Here is a 17,928-nt window from a genome sequence, read left to right as displayed (position 1 = left end):
TACCCAGAGCACAGCTGTAAGGAGAGCAAACAGACCCTTGGAAGGAAATTTGGCAGCTTGAACCTTTATTTTTAGTATTTTTTTTAAAAAGCATAATTAGAAACTTTCAATACAGAAATAATCCTAGCAAACCATTTAAAAGTTTGTTGTTTGACAGGAGGTTCACATCAGGTCCACCAGGACACCAGTTTAGCCCTGAGTCCCCCACCCCCTCCCTTACCCACACCCCACCCCCACTCATGCATGTAACACTCTGTGGGACAGGCACTGTTGTCACCAAAATCACCCATCACCTGGGCCTTAACAGGCAAGTGCCAAAAGCCACAGAGGCACCTAACTTGGGCTGGATGCTCCAAGATGACCCTCTTATTGCTTGAATTGGCAAATAACCTCAGCACTGGCTCCCACATGCTCAGAAGCATGTGTGATGACACCTGTCCCCCAGTCAGCCAAGACAGTGCTGAAAACAGTCTACCTCAACTCCCAGCTCACCTGGATATGGAGCCGCTGCCTACCGCTTGGCCCTGAAGTATCCTCCACAGCACCTACCTTCCTAGGCCCACAGCTCCCAAACCCAGCCCAGAAACACAGGCCTGTCGCACAGAACCCCAGCTTTGCACAGTTTGGACAAGTGGAGAGACAGGTGAGAAGAAAGCCCCAGTTTTATTGATTAAAAACCCATCCACAGTGTTAACATGGAAAATCTGCAGTAATCTGTGATGATTGTCCAGTCAGGACTGTGCCTGGAAATCGCCTAGGAAAAGAAATCTAATAAAACACATTATGGTGTCCAAATCAGTTCTTCCCAGTTACGTGATCCTTTAAGGGAAAGGGAACCAAGTGTCTGGGGAAGGGGGGAGTAATCATATATTACCCTGGTTTTTACTCCAGGGGGGGGAATGGGTCAATACTGGCTGCCCCCACCCCACTGCCACTTCTTCCCAGTGGCCAAGAAATCTTCCTCCCACCTTCATACTAAAACAGGTCTGTCAGTAATGTAAAACCGCCTATCCCAGCTTGGAGGTGTCTTCCCATAGTCCAGCAGCCTCTGGATGCACCCCAGGTGCCTGGTGCTACGCTACAAAGTAGCTCCAGTGGGAGGCCCTTGCACACATAAGGAACAAGGGTGCAAAGCCCTCCTTTCTCATGAAAGGGAAAGAGCCTGACCCCACAGTGAACAGAAGCCATACACCTTTTCTAAAAATACTGAACCCAAAGTGGAACAGTCATAACTTTTGCTATTAAGCCAAACAAGTCTCAAGAAAATAAATGAGAAACCTGATTCGTTTGATTTGGCTTCATTCGGCTGTCTGTTAAATTAATGCTCCCCCTTGCAAGCTCCATCTGAACAAGGGTACCCTACCTTTCTGCTGGAATTGAAACATGATGGGTAAGTGAGAAGCCACAGCTCCCCTGGGTTTATAGCAGAGGCATCTAGAAGGCAGAATGAAAAACCTGTTGGCCAAAAGGCCAGGACTGACTTTCTCTGTGGAACTGCAGGCCTAGGGCCAGCCGAGGGCAGGGCCTGTGTGGAGGCCAGGTTCCCCAGCTTCCAGAGCAGCTGTATGGCAGGAGCCATGTAGAGTGCACTCCATGGGCCCAGCCAGGTTGGCCAAAGACTCAGCTAAGACATGAGGTTGGCTCCTCAGGAAGCTGCCGTTGAGATGGGAGAGGAGGGCTTGGGAGGGTCTGTTGCAGCAGGTTGGCAGGAAGGAGGCAAAAGCCAGAGCAGGCTGAGGGTGTGCAGCTGGTTAATGCAATATACACTATATACAAACTGGTTAATCAGTCCGCTCAGCTGGCAGCGTCCTCGCCAGGTCCAGGTGCCTCGGCAGGGAGATGGGCACCAGCGGGGAAGGGCAGGCTCGTCCAACACCTTCTTGGCACTCACGGGGAACGGGGAGGAAGTGCCGATGGCGCCTCCCGATACAAAAAACGTGGAGAGATTCTTTAAATAACGGCACTAAACTGAGACTGTCCCCCGAGGAGCCTCTGAGGGCCTCGGGCTGGGGAGGGTGCAGTGCAGTCTCTGCAGTGGACTGGGCCATTAGCAGCAGCGTTTCTTTCGTTTACTGTTTTTCGTGAGCTTCACCACATCGTTCTGTTGCTGCTGCTGCTGTTTCGCCAAGTTGTCCTTCTTTGCTCGTAGAACCAGCTCTGTGATACAGTTGAACATCTGGAGAGATGACAGGGCAAGGCTGACCTGAGACAGTGGAGAGCCCCTGCTGGCTTATGAACTGTATGTGTGTCCTCAAAAGTAAGTGTGTGTGTGTGTGTGTGTGTGTGTGTGTGTGTGTGTGTGTGTGTGTGTGTGTGTGCTGGCTTATGAACTGTATGTGTGTCCTCAAAAGTAAGTGTGTGTGTGTGTGTGTGTGTGTGTGTGTGTGTGTGTGTGTGTGCTGGCTTATGAACTGTATGTGTGTCCTCAAAAGTAAGTGTGTGTGTGTGTGTGTGTGTGTGTGTGTGTGTGTGTGTGTGTGTGCTGGCTTATGAACTGTATGTGTGTCCTGTGTGTGTGTGTGTGTGTGTGTGTGTGTGTGTGTGTGTGTGTGTGTGCTGGCTTATGAACTGTATGTGTGTCCTCAAAAGTGTGTGTGTGTGTGTGTGTGTGTGTGCTGGCTTATGAACTGTATGTGTGTCCTCAAAAGTAAGTGTGTGTGTGTGTGTGTGTGTGTGTGTGTGTGTGTGTGTGTGTGTGTGTGTGTGACTGTGACTGTGGAACCCAGCCTGGCCTTAAATTCACAAATCTCCCTCCATATTCCCAGTGCTAGGATTATATGTGATGTGTACCAGGAACCCTCAAAACACACCCTAGGATAGTGGTTCTCAGTCTTCCTAATGCTGCGACCCTTTAATGCAGTTCCTCATGTTGTGACCCTCAACCATTATTTTTTTTTTTTTTGCTAACTGTAATTTTGCTACTTTTATGAATCTTAATGTAAATATCTGATATGCAGAACATCTGATATGTGCCCCTGTGAACTGCTGCTTTAGAGGTTTGGGAGGAGGTAGTGGAGTGAAGGGTTAAAAAGAACGCTGACAAGCCGGGTGGTGGTGGCGCACGCCTTTAATCCCAGCACTCAGGAGGCAGAGGCAGAGGGATCTCTGTGAGTTCGAGACTAGCCTGGTCTACAAGAGCTAGTTCCAGGACAGCCTCCAAAGCCACAGAGAAATCCCGTCTCGAAAAACCTAAAAAAAATAAAATAAAAATAAAAAATAAAAAACGCTGACAGACAGACCACAGCTGTCTTGGGGAAGTCAATCCCCTGGATAGTCATCAGAACCTCTGACAAGACAACAGCATGTTGCTCTGCGTAGAGGAAGGAAGCACAGGCTATACACTGCATTGCACCTGGGCCACAGTGTGTCTAAACCTTTCCCTGGCTACCAGTGTCCTGCTGCCAGGATCCAGGGATGCTAAGGCAGCACCAAGCCACACACACAGAAAAAAGCTGAACTAGGGGCCCAGATGTCCTCAAAACCAGAGGTGAGATGACTCAGTGCTTAGGAGCATCGAGTGGGCCATCATTCGGGCCAGGGGTCAGACCACAGCACCCCCATTCCAAGCTGGGCCTGACAAGAATATCACTCCAGCTCCATGGGACCTGATGCCCGCATTCTAGATCCTGCACATGCAAACTGCATACGCTCACACACAAATCTTACATCTCCATCTACTGAGCAAGAACAACTCAGCTCACTGCATCCTCACAACATGGAGAACGACCCTCACTCCCTGTGAACAGATGAACAAATGAATTACCAAGAGCTAAGTCCCAGCTGTGGGTCCTGGCCTGGCTCTGAGGAGCCTGTGTTTCCAATGTAGTGGGAACCCAGCTTCCCTGGCACCTCTAGACTCCTCTGGGGCCAGTGAGTGGGCCAAGTGGGGCTTGTTGCAAAAGCTCTAGCTTTCCCCACTCAGAATCACAACTGTTCTTCAACAGGTGCTGCTCCCAGGTGAATGCTCTGCCCACAAACCCCAGGAACCTCCCAGCAGGAGCCCACTTGAACTCAGAGGCCAGGAAAGCAAGCAACCAAGAGGGACAGGCAAGGGGTGGTAGTGATGGGCTCAAGGGAAGGCCAAAAAGAAGCAGTTGGGATAGAAACTGCTTGGCTTTGGGTTGGGAAAGATCTGGGCTTGACACCACCTCTCACTGGTTGAGGAAGTTGAGTTTTCCTCTACAAAACAAGGGCTCTACCTCAGGACACTGAGCTAAGAGGTTAAGACTTTAAAGGAGGCCAACAGTGGGCACTGTATAACTGTTGGTCACTCAGATGCCTGAGAGGGCTGCAGTAGACAAGGGAGGTCAGCTCAGGGCCCTCATCTGCCCGTCTGCCTGGGGATTGGGACAGCTTACCTCTTCCACGTTGACATTCTCCTTGGCACTGGTCTCAAAGAGCTGGATGCCCATCTGCCCAGCAAATTTGTAGGCATCTTCTGTCTCCACCACCTTCCGCTCAGGGTCGTCATTCTTATTGCCCACTTGAAGACAAAGCACAGTCAACTACTGCAAGAGCACCAACTGCTGCTCTTCCGCTCTCCCCACCCTTGGGGCCCATCCTCACCTAATATTCGGCACACATCATCACAGTTCTGGTTGATTTCATGAAGCCATCGCTTGACATTGACAAAGGACTCAGCACTAGTGACGTCGTAAACCACAATGACCCCGTGGGTCCCCCGATAATACCTGCAGGGCCAAGATGTACATCAGGGCTTTGGCCCAGGACAGAGAAACTCTTCCCTGGGGCCCGCTTGCCAGAACAGGACAGTGTCTGGGAAAGGTAAGGGTGCCCAGGGCCAGGACCAAGTCCTGCATCCAGCTTTGACCAGAGCCCAGCCTGACTAGCAGGACAGGGTGCTCCAGCAGCACTGGCTTCGCAGGCCTGTCCCTGGTAGCATTAGTGGGGGCTGGGCACAGTCTGAGGTAGACACCCTAGGTGACTGAGGGCACCACCAGCCACAAACTTCTTTCAAGTTTTGTTTCTAAAACTTTTGTTTCTAAAAACTTCTCCTTTTGTTTTTAGAATTCAGACAGTTTTTGTGTTTGACATGTTATCACCATGCTGGTTTAAACATTCACACTTTCTCTCAAATCTCTGTATTAAATGTCATTCCTAGATGCTGCACCTTATAAGAAGCCATGGCAAAGTGTGTCCCTTTCCCCTGGCAGGCAGGTGACACATCTTTCCCTGCTCTTGCCTCACTGTATCAGTGAGCGAGAAGGCAGAGGCTACACAGACCTCCAACAGCTGTAGGAAGGACTCAGCTAACCCTGCAGATTCCAAATCAGCCAGCAGGTCTGAAAGTAAGGAGAGTGCCATCATTCCTCTCTGAACTTTGGTACTCAGAAAGCCAGACAGCACCAACAGCACAGGGCCAGAGGAAACAACACCCTTGGCCTCACTCTAGACATTGCCCGGGCTGTTTCTCGGCGCCTTGTCTCTAAAGCTATTCTTGATCATGAAGGTCTTAAAACACCAAGACTCCAAAACCTGAGGGCAGGCTGCCTCCCATCTAGCTCTACTGGACACCATTTCCCCAGTCTGGGTTCCAAGACGGCTGCACCAGGAGCCACTGGTAAGGGGCACGTGCTGTCCAATCACCTTTCTGTAGTCGAGACCTACCCGAGGACAAAGGTCAAGCCTGGTCCCATCTCTGAAAGCCGTGATCCCTGGAAAGGTTATTTGGCTTTCATCCCTACCCTTACCTCAGTTCCCTTCACTATAAAATAGGGGTGCTAGTACAAACCTGTGAGGATGGCTATGAGGAAGAGGAGGTAACAGATGCCACCCCAAGGCTGTGAACAGTCCAAAGACAGCGCTGGGTGCTCTTATTACCGGGACTAGTGTTCCTTCACAGCAATCTGGAGTCCCAGATGAAGGGGGCAGAACCAAGAGTGAGTGGGCAGGACAAGGCAGCTCCAAGGGCAGAACACCAGGGCCCTGCTGTACTGCTGCCCCAGCATCTGTCCAGCCCTCCTAGGACACCATACTCGGTCTACTGACTCGTTCCAAGGCTGTGAGCCTTCCTGGCTTTGAGGGAGCCTGACAGTTCCACTATCTCAGCTCAGGACCCTGAACCAACCTGGCCTTGGTCCCCTAGCAAATGCTGCCCTGAGCACTAACTAGCCCAGCACACAGCATAGCTTGGTGGATGCCTCTGGGGGCAGGTATGGCAACCACGTAACTAGAAGCCCATCCTGCAGTGCAGTGCCTCTGTAACCTTTCCTTTGACATCATTGCCCTAGCTCCTGCCACTCTAGGAGAGCTTTGGCCAGGGGTGGCCCAGATCTCTGGGTAGCAGGAAGATACCAGAGCTGCCGGTCTTCTGACCCAAGTGTCTCACATCCACTGCCTTACCCTAGCCACCCCTGAGGGACAGAAAACTCAGGAAGGGTTAAGACTGAGGGATAGGAAAAGGGCTCTTTTAGCAGACATGGGATACAGACATTTCCACTCCTACACAGACTGCCATACCTCCAAAACATGCAACTATCTCAAGACCTTGCCTTCTTCACCAGCTCTTGTCACAGGGTGATGACACTCTCCATGGCCCCCTTCACAGACCTCAGAATGGGCCAGGGCTAACCTTGGTTTCCCCAGACATATAGGCAGACAGGACAGTACCTGTGCCTAGGGAGTCCTGAGCCGTGGCACTCGTACCCACTTCAAGGTAGAGTACAACACACACACACCAACCTAACTCTCAGCTGAGCAGCCCTGTGCTTCCTCTGCTACACTCACACCCTCAAGAAGATCCCGAGGGCCCAGAATGGCCACCTGTACTTCCATGACAGAACTGGAAGCATTCCACTAGAATCCAGAACCGTTAAGCAGGTTCTGTTTCCATTTTGCATGCATTACAACATGGAACCCACTTCTTAGAAGCACCTTTACCTGGGAGAGATGGTGCATGCCTTCAGTCCCAGCAGAAACAGGTACATACCTGTGAGTTTGAGGGCAGCCATGGCTACACAGTGAGTCCCTGTCTCAAAAACACACACACAGACATGCCTTTATTTGTGAAATGGGGTAACAGCAGCACAGCACAGCACAGCACAGCACAGCACAGCACAGCACAGCACAGCACAGCACACAGAAAGCCAGAAGTGACATATGAAAGGCCAGAGCAGGAGCCCTGGACTCAAGCCTTAGCACTCAGGCAAATCCTAACTAGAAATCTCAGGGACACAGGCACAGACATTAGGCAGCTTGCCCAAGGATGCACAGAACAGAAATTTAAGTCCACGCTGCTTCACAAATGCCTAAGAACAACGTCTCCACAGGGTCAACAATGGAGTGGTTTCCTCCTGTGGGCGGTTGATGTCCATAAAGGCACTGCAAAGGAAGGTGACACGCTCGACAACAGAGTTCCCAGCTAACGGACTGGGGATGTAGAAGAAGGGCGCACATACCTATGATCTTCCAGGCCTGAGAAAGAGCGAGCCATCTCTGAGGAGCCAGGGTGGATGGCCAGAGACTACATAGAACTGCAGACACCCACCAAGAACTGTCAGTGGCTCCCTGGGTACCAGGGAAGGACCTGTTACTACTTCCCAATGAGGCAAATACTGCTGCTATTGCCACTTGAGAAAGGGGCTGCTAGCAGGTAAAAATGAGTGCCCATGAGGCGGGCACACAGTCGATGTCATGCCAGACACCAGGGCCAGGTGCTCAGTGTGTCCTTAGCCCTGGTGGCTACCACAGCACACCACGGCCTTCTCCTGTATCTTCAGGCAGGGAAGGCACAGCTACCACCTCATCCTCACTTCCTCACATCCAGTGATATTTCTAACACATTATCTCTATTCAACAACGCCACTCAGCTTCACAAACACACCAAGGTGAGGACTCAAGGGACTCACGTAGAGGTGATGGTACGGAAGCGTTCTTGCCCTGCTGTGTCCCAGATCTGCAGCTTCACCTTCTCCCCATTGATCTCCACAGTCCGGATCTTGAAGTCCACTCCGATTGTGGTGATGTAGCTGCCTGTACGAATGCAGCCCATTACTTGAGACAGGGAGCCCTTTGGACCCCCCCACCCCCCCACCCGAAACTCCACCCCATCCCATTGTATGTGCCCCACACAGACAAGGCCCTAAGGACAGAGCCCAGAACAAGACTGCTCTAATAGGCCCACAATGCAAGTAAGACAATTTCAGAAATATATGCCACCAATGAAATTAAAATGGAAAGTGAGATGGGCTTTACTGGGCAGGCAGGGTAGGGACAAGTCAGCTGTGACCTGAGAATACAGCAGACCTATTCATCCTGGGTTTCTCATTTTTATTTTTATTTTTTTGTTTTTTGTCGGGAGGTGGGGGGGCGGGGGGTGGGTGGCCCTCAAAATTGACTAACAGGACCCAACATTGCACCTTCCTGGGGGGATGATAGCAAAATATCCATGGTGACTTTGGAGTCTGTGAGGCTAAGCCCAGGGTGGGAAGTGAATAAGGAGTCAGAACCAGTCCTCCAGGCTTTGTGCCATGGCTGAGAATTTGTACTGTTCTATGCATGGGACAATGAGTTTTCACCAGCGCACAGGGTGCCGCCGCTGACTTCTACGGTCCAGTATGCAGCAGGCTTACAAACACCTACCTATCCAGAACACAGCAACAAGTCTTTCAAAAGACAGATACAGATGACCATGTGAAGTGTGGCAAGGGCATGGGAAAGGTAGAAATGGAAGAGTTAGCAGGAAAGCTTAACGAGGGTGGTGAAGTGGGGTGATGGCCTACACTGGGCCAAGCACCAGAAACCAGGCCACGTTTGGTACCTCCAGGGCCAGCAGCTCCTCACACGTAAGCAAGCAAAGCAAGACAGGGTCAACACACAGCACAAGAAAAAAGCTAGCAACAGGTTCTGAAGACCAGTGGTACTCAACCAGGGTGGCTTTGTTCCCCTGAGGACATGTGGGAATATTACTATCTGGAGACAATTTTGGTTGTCACAGTACTACTGGCATCGAGTGGGTGTATCTGGTCCAGAGATGCTGTTCCACACCCCAGTAGATGGCCTGGGTTCAATTCCCAGCACCCACATTGAAACTTGTAACCACAGACATGCATGCGGATAAAACATGTAGAGACAGTAAAAAACACTGAGAGCTGACAGGAGCGCAGATGCCCACAGCTTCCTAAAACAATCTGGGAACTGGTGAGGTAGCTCAAATGGGTGAAGGAGCTTGCAGCCAAGCAGGAGGACCTGAGTTCAGTCCCACATGATGAAAACAAGGAACCAACTCCTAACTGTCCCGATCTACACACACATGCCATGGTGTGATGGTCGGAATAAGAACAGCCCCCATAGGCTCATATATTTGAATGCTAAGTCACCAAGGAGTGGAACTCTTTGAAAGGATTTCAAGGATAAGGAGGTGTAGCCTTGTTGAAAGAAATGTCACTTGTAGTTTCAAAAGCCCATGCCAGGCCCAGTTAGTCCCTCTCCTCTCCTCCCTTCCCCGCCCCTCCCTTGTGGATCAGGATGTAGCTTTCAGCTTCAGTTCAGTGCAACGCAGGCTGCCATGCTCCCTGCCAGGATGATAATGGACTGACCCTCTGAAACTGTAAGCTAAGGCCCTCATTAAATACTTGGCATGTCGGGCTGGAGAGATGGCTCAGAAGTTAAGAGCACTGGCTGCTCTTCCGGAGGACCTGAGTTCAATTCCCAGCAACCACATGGTGGCTCACAACTGTCTGTAAGGAGATCAAGTGTTCTCTTCTGGCTTGCAGGGATACATGCAGGCCGAACACTGTATACACAATAAATAAATAAATAAATAAATAAATCTTAAAAAAAAAAAATACTTGGCATGTTCCCTTTGCCCTCAGCTTCAGTCAAATAAGGTTTTTTTTTTTGTTTCTCTGTGTAACAACCCTGGCTGTCCCTGAACTCAGAGATCTGCTTCCCAAGTGCTGGAATTAAAGGCATGGTCACTACCTCCTGACATAAATGAGGTTTTTAAAAAGCAATTTGGCAGTACCAAGCAAAGTTTAAACACCCTTAGACCCTATGACCTAGTAACCTCAGTTGTGTGTGTTCAAGAAGAAACAATGTATCCCAGAAATACAGCACTGATTAAAAGAGAAGCAACAGGGGGGCTGGAGAGATGGCTCAGAGGTTAAGAGCTCTGGCTGCTTTTCCAGAGGTCCTGAGTTCAATTCCCACTCACAGCCATCCGTAATGAGATCTGGTGCCCTCTTCTGGTGTGCAGATATACATGGAATCAGAATGTTGTATACATAATAAATAAAAATAAATAAAAGAGAAGCAACAGAAGCCACATGACCTGAGTGGTGTTAGTGAAGGCCAGCCCTTACAGAACAAAAGGAAGGCTGGGGATGGTAGTGCACGTGCATGTGCCTTTAATACCACTACTTGGTAAGTGGATCTCTGTGAGTTCCAGGCCAACCTGGTCTACATAGCAAGTTCCAAGCTAAGCCAGAGATCCACAGGGAAACAGTCTAAAAACTATCAGAACTGGGGTGGGGGTAGGGGGGTCTGTGGATAGCAAGGCTGGAGCAAGTTTCTGAATATCAGGTGGGGTCAGGAAAAGACATTTACACCCCTACACCACACCCTGAACAGAGGCTCCAGAGCAGCAGAGGAATGGTGTGGAAACAACTGTCATTTCTACGTCATGGACATCTTCCTATTAGACATGTACTATCTATCTAGTAAGACTTTAAATTCTTAAATGTGGGGCACAAATAGACCCTCGGTGGGAAAATAAGGAACAGTAGGAGTGTCTCACCTCAGTCTCCTACCCCACTTTCCCTCAGCCAACAACCTGCATCAGACAGAAGCAGGTAGGTTCTGGAATAGGGTAGATTTCAAAACCAAAGCACCCCCACCCCCAGCACCTGGGGAAGACCCACCTGAGAAGGTGTTGTCTGCAAATCGTAACAGCAAGCTGCTCTTGCCTACACCTGCAAGATAGAACACATGGAGGTGAATAGGTGGGAGGCCCTCCCTTTAGTCCGTCCTTCCTAAGAAGCCCAGTGGGGCCAGAACCCTTTAAGGCCAACCTATCTCCCCACACACCAAGAACATCTCTTCCAGTCAATTGCTGACCTTTTCCTTCGTCCTCATGTAAGACAAGCTGCTCTCAAATCCTCCGGGGGAGATGACAGAGGGACTCATGCCCAGGCCCTGTTCTGAGGGCCGTCCCAGACAACAGAGACAAGCAAGAGGAAGGACAATCAAATGAGACCGGTCCATCGACAGCCTCAGCCCTTGGCCCTCAGAAAACCCCATGCTACTTCAGTTTGCATGGAAACGCAAAGCTGGAGGAACCCTTGATTTCATCAGGGCATTCTGCATGTGAAGAAACTGAGGTCATATGACCAGAACCAACTGTCAGTCAGTTTGGCTGAAGGGATGAGGCAGGGGTGTTGAAGATACATTGCTGTGATTGATTTAATAAAAGAACTGAATGGCCAATAGCTAGGCAGGATGTATAGGCGGGACTTCTGGGCAGAGAGAGAGGAAGTAGGAACAAGAGTCTAGGCACGAGGGAGAGTTGCCAGCCAGTGCCAAGGAAGCAGGATGGGCAATACAGAGAGATGAGGTATCAAGCCACAAGATGGAACATAGATTTTAAAGTATAGGTTAATTTTAAGTTATAAAAACTAGTTAGAGCCAGTTGGTGGTGGTGGCACACGCCTTTAATCCCAGAACTCAGGAGGCCAAGGCAGGTGGATCTCAGTGAATTCGAAGCCAGTCTGGTCTACAGAGTGAGTTCCAGGACACCCAGGACAGTTATATAGAGAAACCCTGTCTCGAAAAACAAAACTAGTTAGGAACAAACCCTAAGCTAAGGCCAAGCTTTCATAACTAATAATAAGACTCCATGTGGCTACTTGTGAGCCTGCTGGACACCTACTTGGCTACCACCTATGAGTGCTTGGACCACTGCCCTTGTCACAGCAGCTCCCTCCTGGATATGCCCTAAGAGCCTGGCTCCCCTGTGACCTCCACATATGTGGCTTTCACCGGCCACATATGTGGCCTCCTGTCCTGCCTCCTGTCCTCCTGCCTCCATTACCCAAAGGGGCTAAAATCAATCAACCTCAGAATAAAAGATTAACACACTCAAATCTACATGGTGACTCATGATACTCCCAGAATTCCACAGATGAGGAGACCAGAACTTGAAGAATGAGCGGCTGACCTAAGACGTATCCAGAGGTCAGACACAGGTCCAAATCCAGGCCTGCCAAGCACCTCTGGACACCTCTCTTGTTTGTTTGCTCCTTCCCTCTTTCTACCCTTCCCTTCTCCCTCTATTATTTTAAGGGGGGGCAGGAGGGGTGAGTATCAAGTAGCCCAGGCCAGGCTTGAATTCACTGTGTGGCAGAGGATGGCCTTGAATCTGATTTCTTCTGCCTCTGCCTCTGCCTCTGCCTCCCAAGTGTTGGGGCTAAAGGCATGCTGGGGTTGAACCCAGGACTTCATGCATGTGAGGCAAACACTCTACCACCTGAGCTGTATTTCTAGCCCTTGATAGGGGCACTCTCAGCCCATTTAGTAGGCATGCAAATGACATCATTTTCTTTGAAAGGCTATTTGATAATACCAAGGAAAATTTAAGTACCCCAGACCCTGTTACCTAGTATCCTCACTTCTGTGGAACTGCTGCACAAGAACAAACACAGCGTATCCCAATAATGAAGCAGGATTTAAAAAGAGAAACAGCCAGGAACCAGAGCATGTTAGTGGATGTCAGCCCATCATTCTCCCCCATCTTTCTCGGGAACATAAAGTGATACCAGGATTCTATAACCATCCTTTCTGTTGTATTCTAACAGAAATGCCTTCAAAGGCATCAGATCCTAACCTAGGACTCCATAAATGTCCTGTAACTGAAAGCAAATTTTAAGCAAATGTGCCTATCATGAAAAACCCACAGTTTGGCTCTAGTTCTCAAAGACAGCACTGCTCCACCCCCAGCCCTCAAGCAACCCAGACTGCAAACCACTGCTGTAGATAGTGCTGTACAGTTGTTTCTCTAACCTAGGCCCAGATACCCTCTCCAGGCTATCCCCGGTGAGCAAGTTGGCAGGGACACCCAGAAGAACCTGCTTCCCTGAGAATACGTAAGTCCAGCCTTCCCAAGAGGGTCTGCAGGTGACCTGCTCCCGAGCACACAGCTGCAGCATCCAGGGCACCTGTTGCTCAGCTGACAATGCTCTGCTGAGCACCACTTCCTCATTGTTCCGCCATGAGGCTTCCTGTTAAACCCAAGGAGAGCCCAAGTTCTGGGCCGGTCCTCATGGTGTTCTGCCTAACACCCCATTGGCCCTGTGGCCTCCTCTGCTTCCTCCTGTAGTCTTCTGGGTCCAGCTTACTCAGCTAAAAGCTCATGTCTGGCCACCAGGCAGTGAGTTCCCCAGGCACTAAGGACCTAGACCTCACCTCCTTCACCCATGCATTCATCCGGTGCTGTGAGCTGAGCCCAGCACTTAACAGCTACCAGCTAAACCCCCTCCACTGACACTGAACAAGTTTGAGCCTCAGCGAAAGTCATGCTCCATCATTCTATTACAGCAATGTCAACAGGTGCCATGAAGAGGCTTTCAAACTTTAGGGGCAAGAGATGGCACAATCTTCTTTCTTTTTTCCCCTCAGATGGAGTCTGGCTGGCCTGGAACTTTCCAGTGTAGACCAACCTGGCCTCAGACTCACAGAGAGTGAGTCTGCTTCCCAAGTGCTGGGATTAAAGTTGTGTAATACTACACCTGGCCTTTTATTATTGTTATTATTACTAATGTTATTATTAAATCCATTTATTTAATTTATAAATTAAATTCATTAAACCTCACATCTGTAACAGGCAAGGCAGAGGTACCATTCACAGTGACATCAAGGACCTGAAATCCTTGGCTGCAGAAAACCACTGGTCACAACAGGGTCTGCTGCCATAGACCTGATCCCAGCTTCCAGCCCTGTTCCCTCCTGAGAGGAGGAACAGAAACCACGACATGCCACCTCCCGCATATCCCAGCTGCTATCTACCCTGCAGATGCACCCAACAAAGCAGCACAGGGACATACTTTCACCACAGAAATGCTTTCCTGTAGCCACCTAGCACTACGGTCTGCTACCCCGCAAGGGGCACGGGCCTCAGCACACTTGTTGCCTCTTGGAAGGCAAGTGATGCCATGCTTGGCCGTCAGCCCCTCCTCTGTGTATCCTACTTTGGGCCTTCACCCCAGCTTTGTCCCACTGCTTCCCTCTCAGGCCACAGAGCCATCGATTTTCTTTGCTTCAGCACCAGCCTGCAGTAAACTCAAGTAAAGCAGTATCGACTTTAATTCTGTCTCAGTGACCACCACCTCAGGTAACCTCAGACAAGCCATGCCCGCCTCCTAGCTCCAGCCCACTCATCTGTTAACGGTTTTTTAACTAGCCTCCAGTTCTAAGAATGAGGGTGACTGGCATCAGTGGGCACTGTTATAAACCAAAGCCAAAGCAGAACAACAAACAGAGAAGGCAGCATAGAACCTCAGCTACAAAGAAAAGATAACCAAGCCAGGGAATACATACCAGAGGTGTACACAGTGTGGTCCAGTGGGAAGGGGGACTCTAGGTTTACAAAGCAGCTAGCATGCACTGAGGGCCTACAGATTGCCAGCCCAACACCACCTGCTCCCACAGTGCTAACAGAAGACAACTGACTCCCAGCTTTACTTCTGAAAGCTGTGTGATTTGGGGCGAGTCAGGCAGCTCCACTAAGCCTTAGTTTCCTTATTTGACAAACCACAGAGGCCATGGGTGAGAATCAGATGAGAAAGTGTCTGTGAATCACTTGATACACCTTAGGATGCACACACATAGGAGGCCCAGGGCAGGCAGGGGATGATGTCAGGGCCCTGCTCAGCTGCAGCCCATTCCCAACTCCCCTGGCTATCATCTCCCACCTTGCTACGTGGTCAGTTTTGGTGTGTCAGCTCAATGTCAGGAGAAATCAAACAGCAAAGCATCTCCCTCCACTCCACAGCCCAGGCCTACACACTCATACTGAACCGGGGGCCAGACCACACAGACCCTAACCAAGGAGTCTTCTCCCACACCTGACTTCTGAGCAAAAAAACAAAAACAAAAAACAAAACAAAAAAACCAAAAACAAAAAAAATCAATACGCCATGTAAAATACACTGTGAGAGAGTAAACCAAAACCATCTCCCAGGTCTCACAGAAAAGCCAACAAGCTACACCTTGTGGCTAAGTTTAACCCTTTTGAGTTTGGGTATTAACGCTGGCACATGCCACCTTGACCACAGTGGGCTGGAGCTGACTTTAAGTTCGAAAGGAGAGACTCTCACCATGGTGTCAGCCACTCAGAACCAAGGCCAGAGAAGCAAGCAAAGGCCATAGGCTTTGTCCAAGCTCAAGTTCACACAGCTTGCTTGGTTTTGTTTCTTTCGACCTACAACCAGTCTTCGCCTTTCTAATTCCATTCCCAGCCACAGCTATTATTCCATTCCACCTAGTCAGGCCCTAACTTTCCCCAACATCTTCCCTCCACCAGCCACCACTGAAACTTCAACCATCTTCCACAGAACCCAAACCACCAACCACATCCCAACCCAGCTTCTCCAGCAAGACCAAAAACCACTTACTTCCATGACCCATCTATGACACTGCCACTCAATAAGCCTACATCCTGAGTCTCAGGGGACTTGGCCCTCTATTTCCTTAATGATCCACAGGCTCTACCACCAACTTGGCTGTCTTAAGTCACGTGACCCTCTATCCCACACTTAGCTGAAGTCTAATCTATAGACTTGGATGCTCCTTAGCCTCTTTCCAAAACGTCATATAGTGCTAGCACCTCAGCTACACTCCCATGAACATCCTGAGGCCTGCCTCCCTGAACTCAACGTCACCCCGCAGACCTGGTCACCTGTAATACTCCAAACAACTCAAATGCTTCATCCTTGGCCAGATCCCAGTCTGACTTTCCTCGGTGTCCACTCACTAAACAAACACATTTTAAGCACTGGGTACCACAAGTTGCTCTATGAATGGGAGATGGAGCAGTCTCGAAAGGAGTGTGTGTGTGTACGTGGACAAAGAGTTTAAAATGCTGGATGAAGCATCCCCGGGTCCTCTGGTACTACAATAAGGTTAACAGCGAACACCGTCTACCCACTGTGTGCCAAGCACTGCTCCCATCGCTGTGAATGCTAACATCATTCAGGCAGACAGATCTACCATTGCTCCGTTCTACAGATGAGGGAACTGAACTTAGACAAAGACTTAGCAACGATTTTGCAGGAATTGTGCTTATGGCTTGACCTGTGGCACCTCATCCGAACGCACAGCAACCCGGAGAGACAGGTCCTGGGAATACTACCATTTCACCAGAGGGCTCAGTCTTCACAGGGAAACTCGTGCTGACAACACTAACAGTTACTTAGGGGTTACTTTACGTCGGGTCAGGCGCTAAGCACTTTCCCTACTTTAGCTCACCGAATACTCAACAACTCTTCATTTACCAAGTCCCCACTTCTCAGATGCGGGAACTGAGGCTCGCTCAGATAGGTGAAGCAACTTGCCCAAGGTCACGGAGTGAAAAAAGCTTGTCTTCCCGGGACTCGAACCCAGGTCTCTCCAACTCCAGCGATCGCGCGACTTGACCAAGGTCACACGTGAGGCAGGAGAAAACGCCGGGGCGTGCATCCCGCGCGCTCCGCACCCCGACCTGCCGAGGAACAGCCCGGAGCCCCTGGCTGAGCCCTCGGGGCCTGCGGCCACCGAGCTCCGCGCCTCCCGCCCCGCGCGGGCCGCGCCTCCCCGCCCGCTCGGCCCCCGCGGGCCGCCCCGGCAGGGCCGCGCCGCCTCCGGCCCCTGCGCCCTCACCGCTGTCGCCGATGATGAGCAGCTTGAAGAGGTGGTCATAGTCCGGGCCATGGCGGGCGGGGGGGCGCGCGCGCGCGGGCGAGCGGGCGGGCGGGCGGGGTCGGTACTGGCCTCGCGATCCGCAGCTCCTTCCCGGCTGCTCCGGCAGCGGCGGATCCACTTCCCGAACAAACAGCCGGAACTGACAGAAACACCTCCCTCCGCTCCCCCCACCTCCTCCTCCTCCTCAGCAGCCGCCGCCGGTCCCGCCGCCTCCCTCCTTCCCGCCCCGCCCCGCCACTGCGCAGGCGCGGCTCCTGGCCCCGCCACTGCGCAGCCGCAGCCCTGGCCGGCCGCGCCCTCTTCACGCACGCGCACTGCGCAAGCTCCCCGACGGAGTCCCGGGGAAGCGCGTCCGCCACGGCCCCGAGGAGACCCGAGCGGTTCCGCTGGTCCGACGGAAGGGAGGCGACGGCCGGCTGCGGAGCTGCGCCCTTGAAGTCAGCGCCGGGCGGAAGTCGCCTCCGAGCACCGGGAGCCCGACGTTCCGGGCGGAACAGGGTAGCGGCTCCGGACTCGGATCTGTAGGGCGCACCCTGGTCGCCCGCGCGGCCGCTCCTCTAGCCTCAGTTTCCCGTGGCTGAAGGAGCCCGGGGCGCCGGAACTCAGCTGTACGCAATTCAGAACCAGCCTCAGGTTTTTCCAGTTTGGGTGGATGCCCACCTGCCCTTCCCGGTGCGCTGCCACCGCCATCCTTACTGAAGACTCGCAGGGAGGGATTGCTCCGTCCGTTTCTCTGGCTTTCCCCAGTAGCCCAGGGTGGCCCCGGAGTAGCCGAGGATACCCTGCCTGTGCCTCCCGATTCCAGTTTTGTGTGGTGCAGAGGCTCGAACCCAGGGCTTCATACAAGCTACGCAAGCTCTCTGCGAGCTGAGCTGAGCTCCACCAGCCCCTTCTTGCTGAATTCATACAACCTTCCAGCCCTTTCCAGTCAAGCTCCTGTTGGGATACTGCCGTGTTCTTTCCTAATCCTTCCCCATAAAAAGCAGCGCTGGTGCTTAAAAAAATTACAGATGCTTA

At 51.3% G+C, this 17,928-nt stretch overlaps 1 protein-coding gene across 1 annotated transcript; it reads right to left on the bottom strand.

The window, feature by feature from the left end:
* Nucleotides 1–44: 44 nt before the first annotated feature.
* Nucleotides 45–17,601, bottom strand: Rab35 (RAB35, member RAS oncogene family). Its single transcript, XM_027413789.2, has 8 exons — nt 17,572–17,601; nt 17,147–17,468; nt 16,870–17,094; nt 10,881–10,931; nt 7,869–7,992; nt 4,567–4,691; nt 4,359–4,483; nt 45–2,176 (listed from the first exon to the last, which is right to left on the bottom strand). Exons 1-8 carry the CDS (start codon nt 17,599–17,601, stop codon nt 2,048–2,050), a joined length of 1,131 nt encoding a protein of 376 aa, XP_027269590.1. The 3' UTR covers nt 45–2,047.
* Between the last annotated feature and the right edge of the window lie 327 nt (nt 17,602–17,928).

This window comes from Cricetulus griseus, chromosome 4, assembly GCF_003668045.3.
Source record: "Cricetulus griseus strain 17A/GY chromosome 4, alternate assembly CriGri-PICRH-1.0, whole genome shotgun sequence".
Lineage (NCBI taxonomy): Eukaryota > Metazoa > Chordata > Mammalia > Rodentia > Cricetidae > Cricetulus > Cricetulus griseus.
This window is presented reverse-complemented; position numbering and strand designations above follow the sequence as displayed.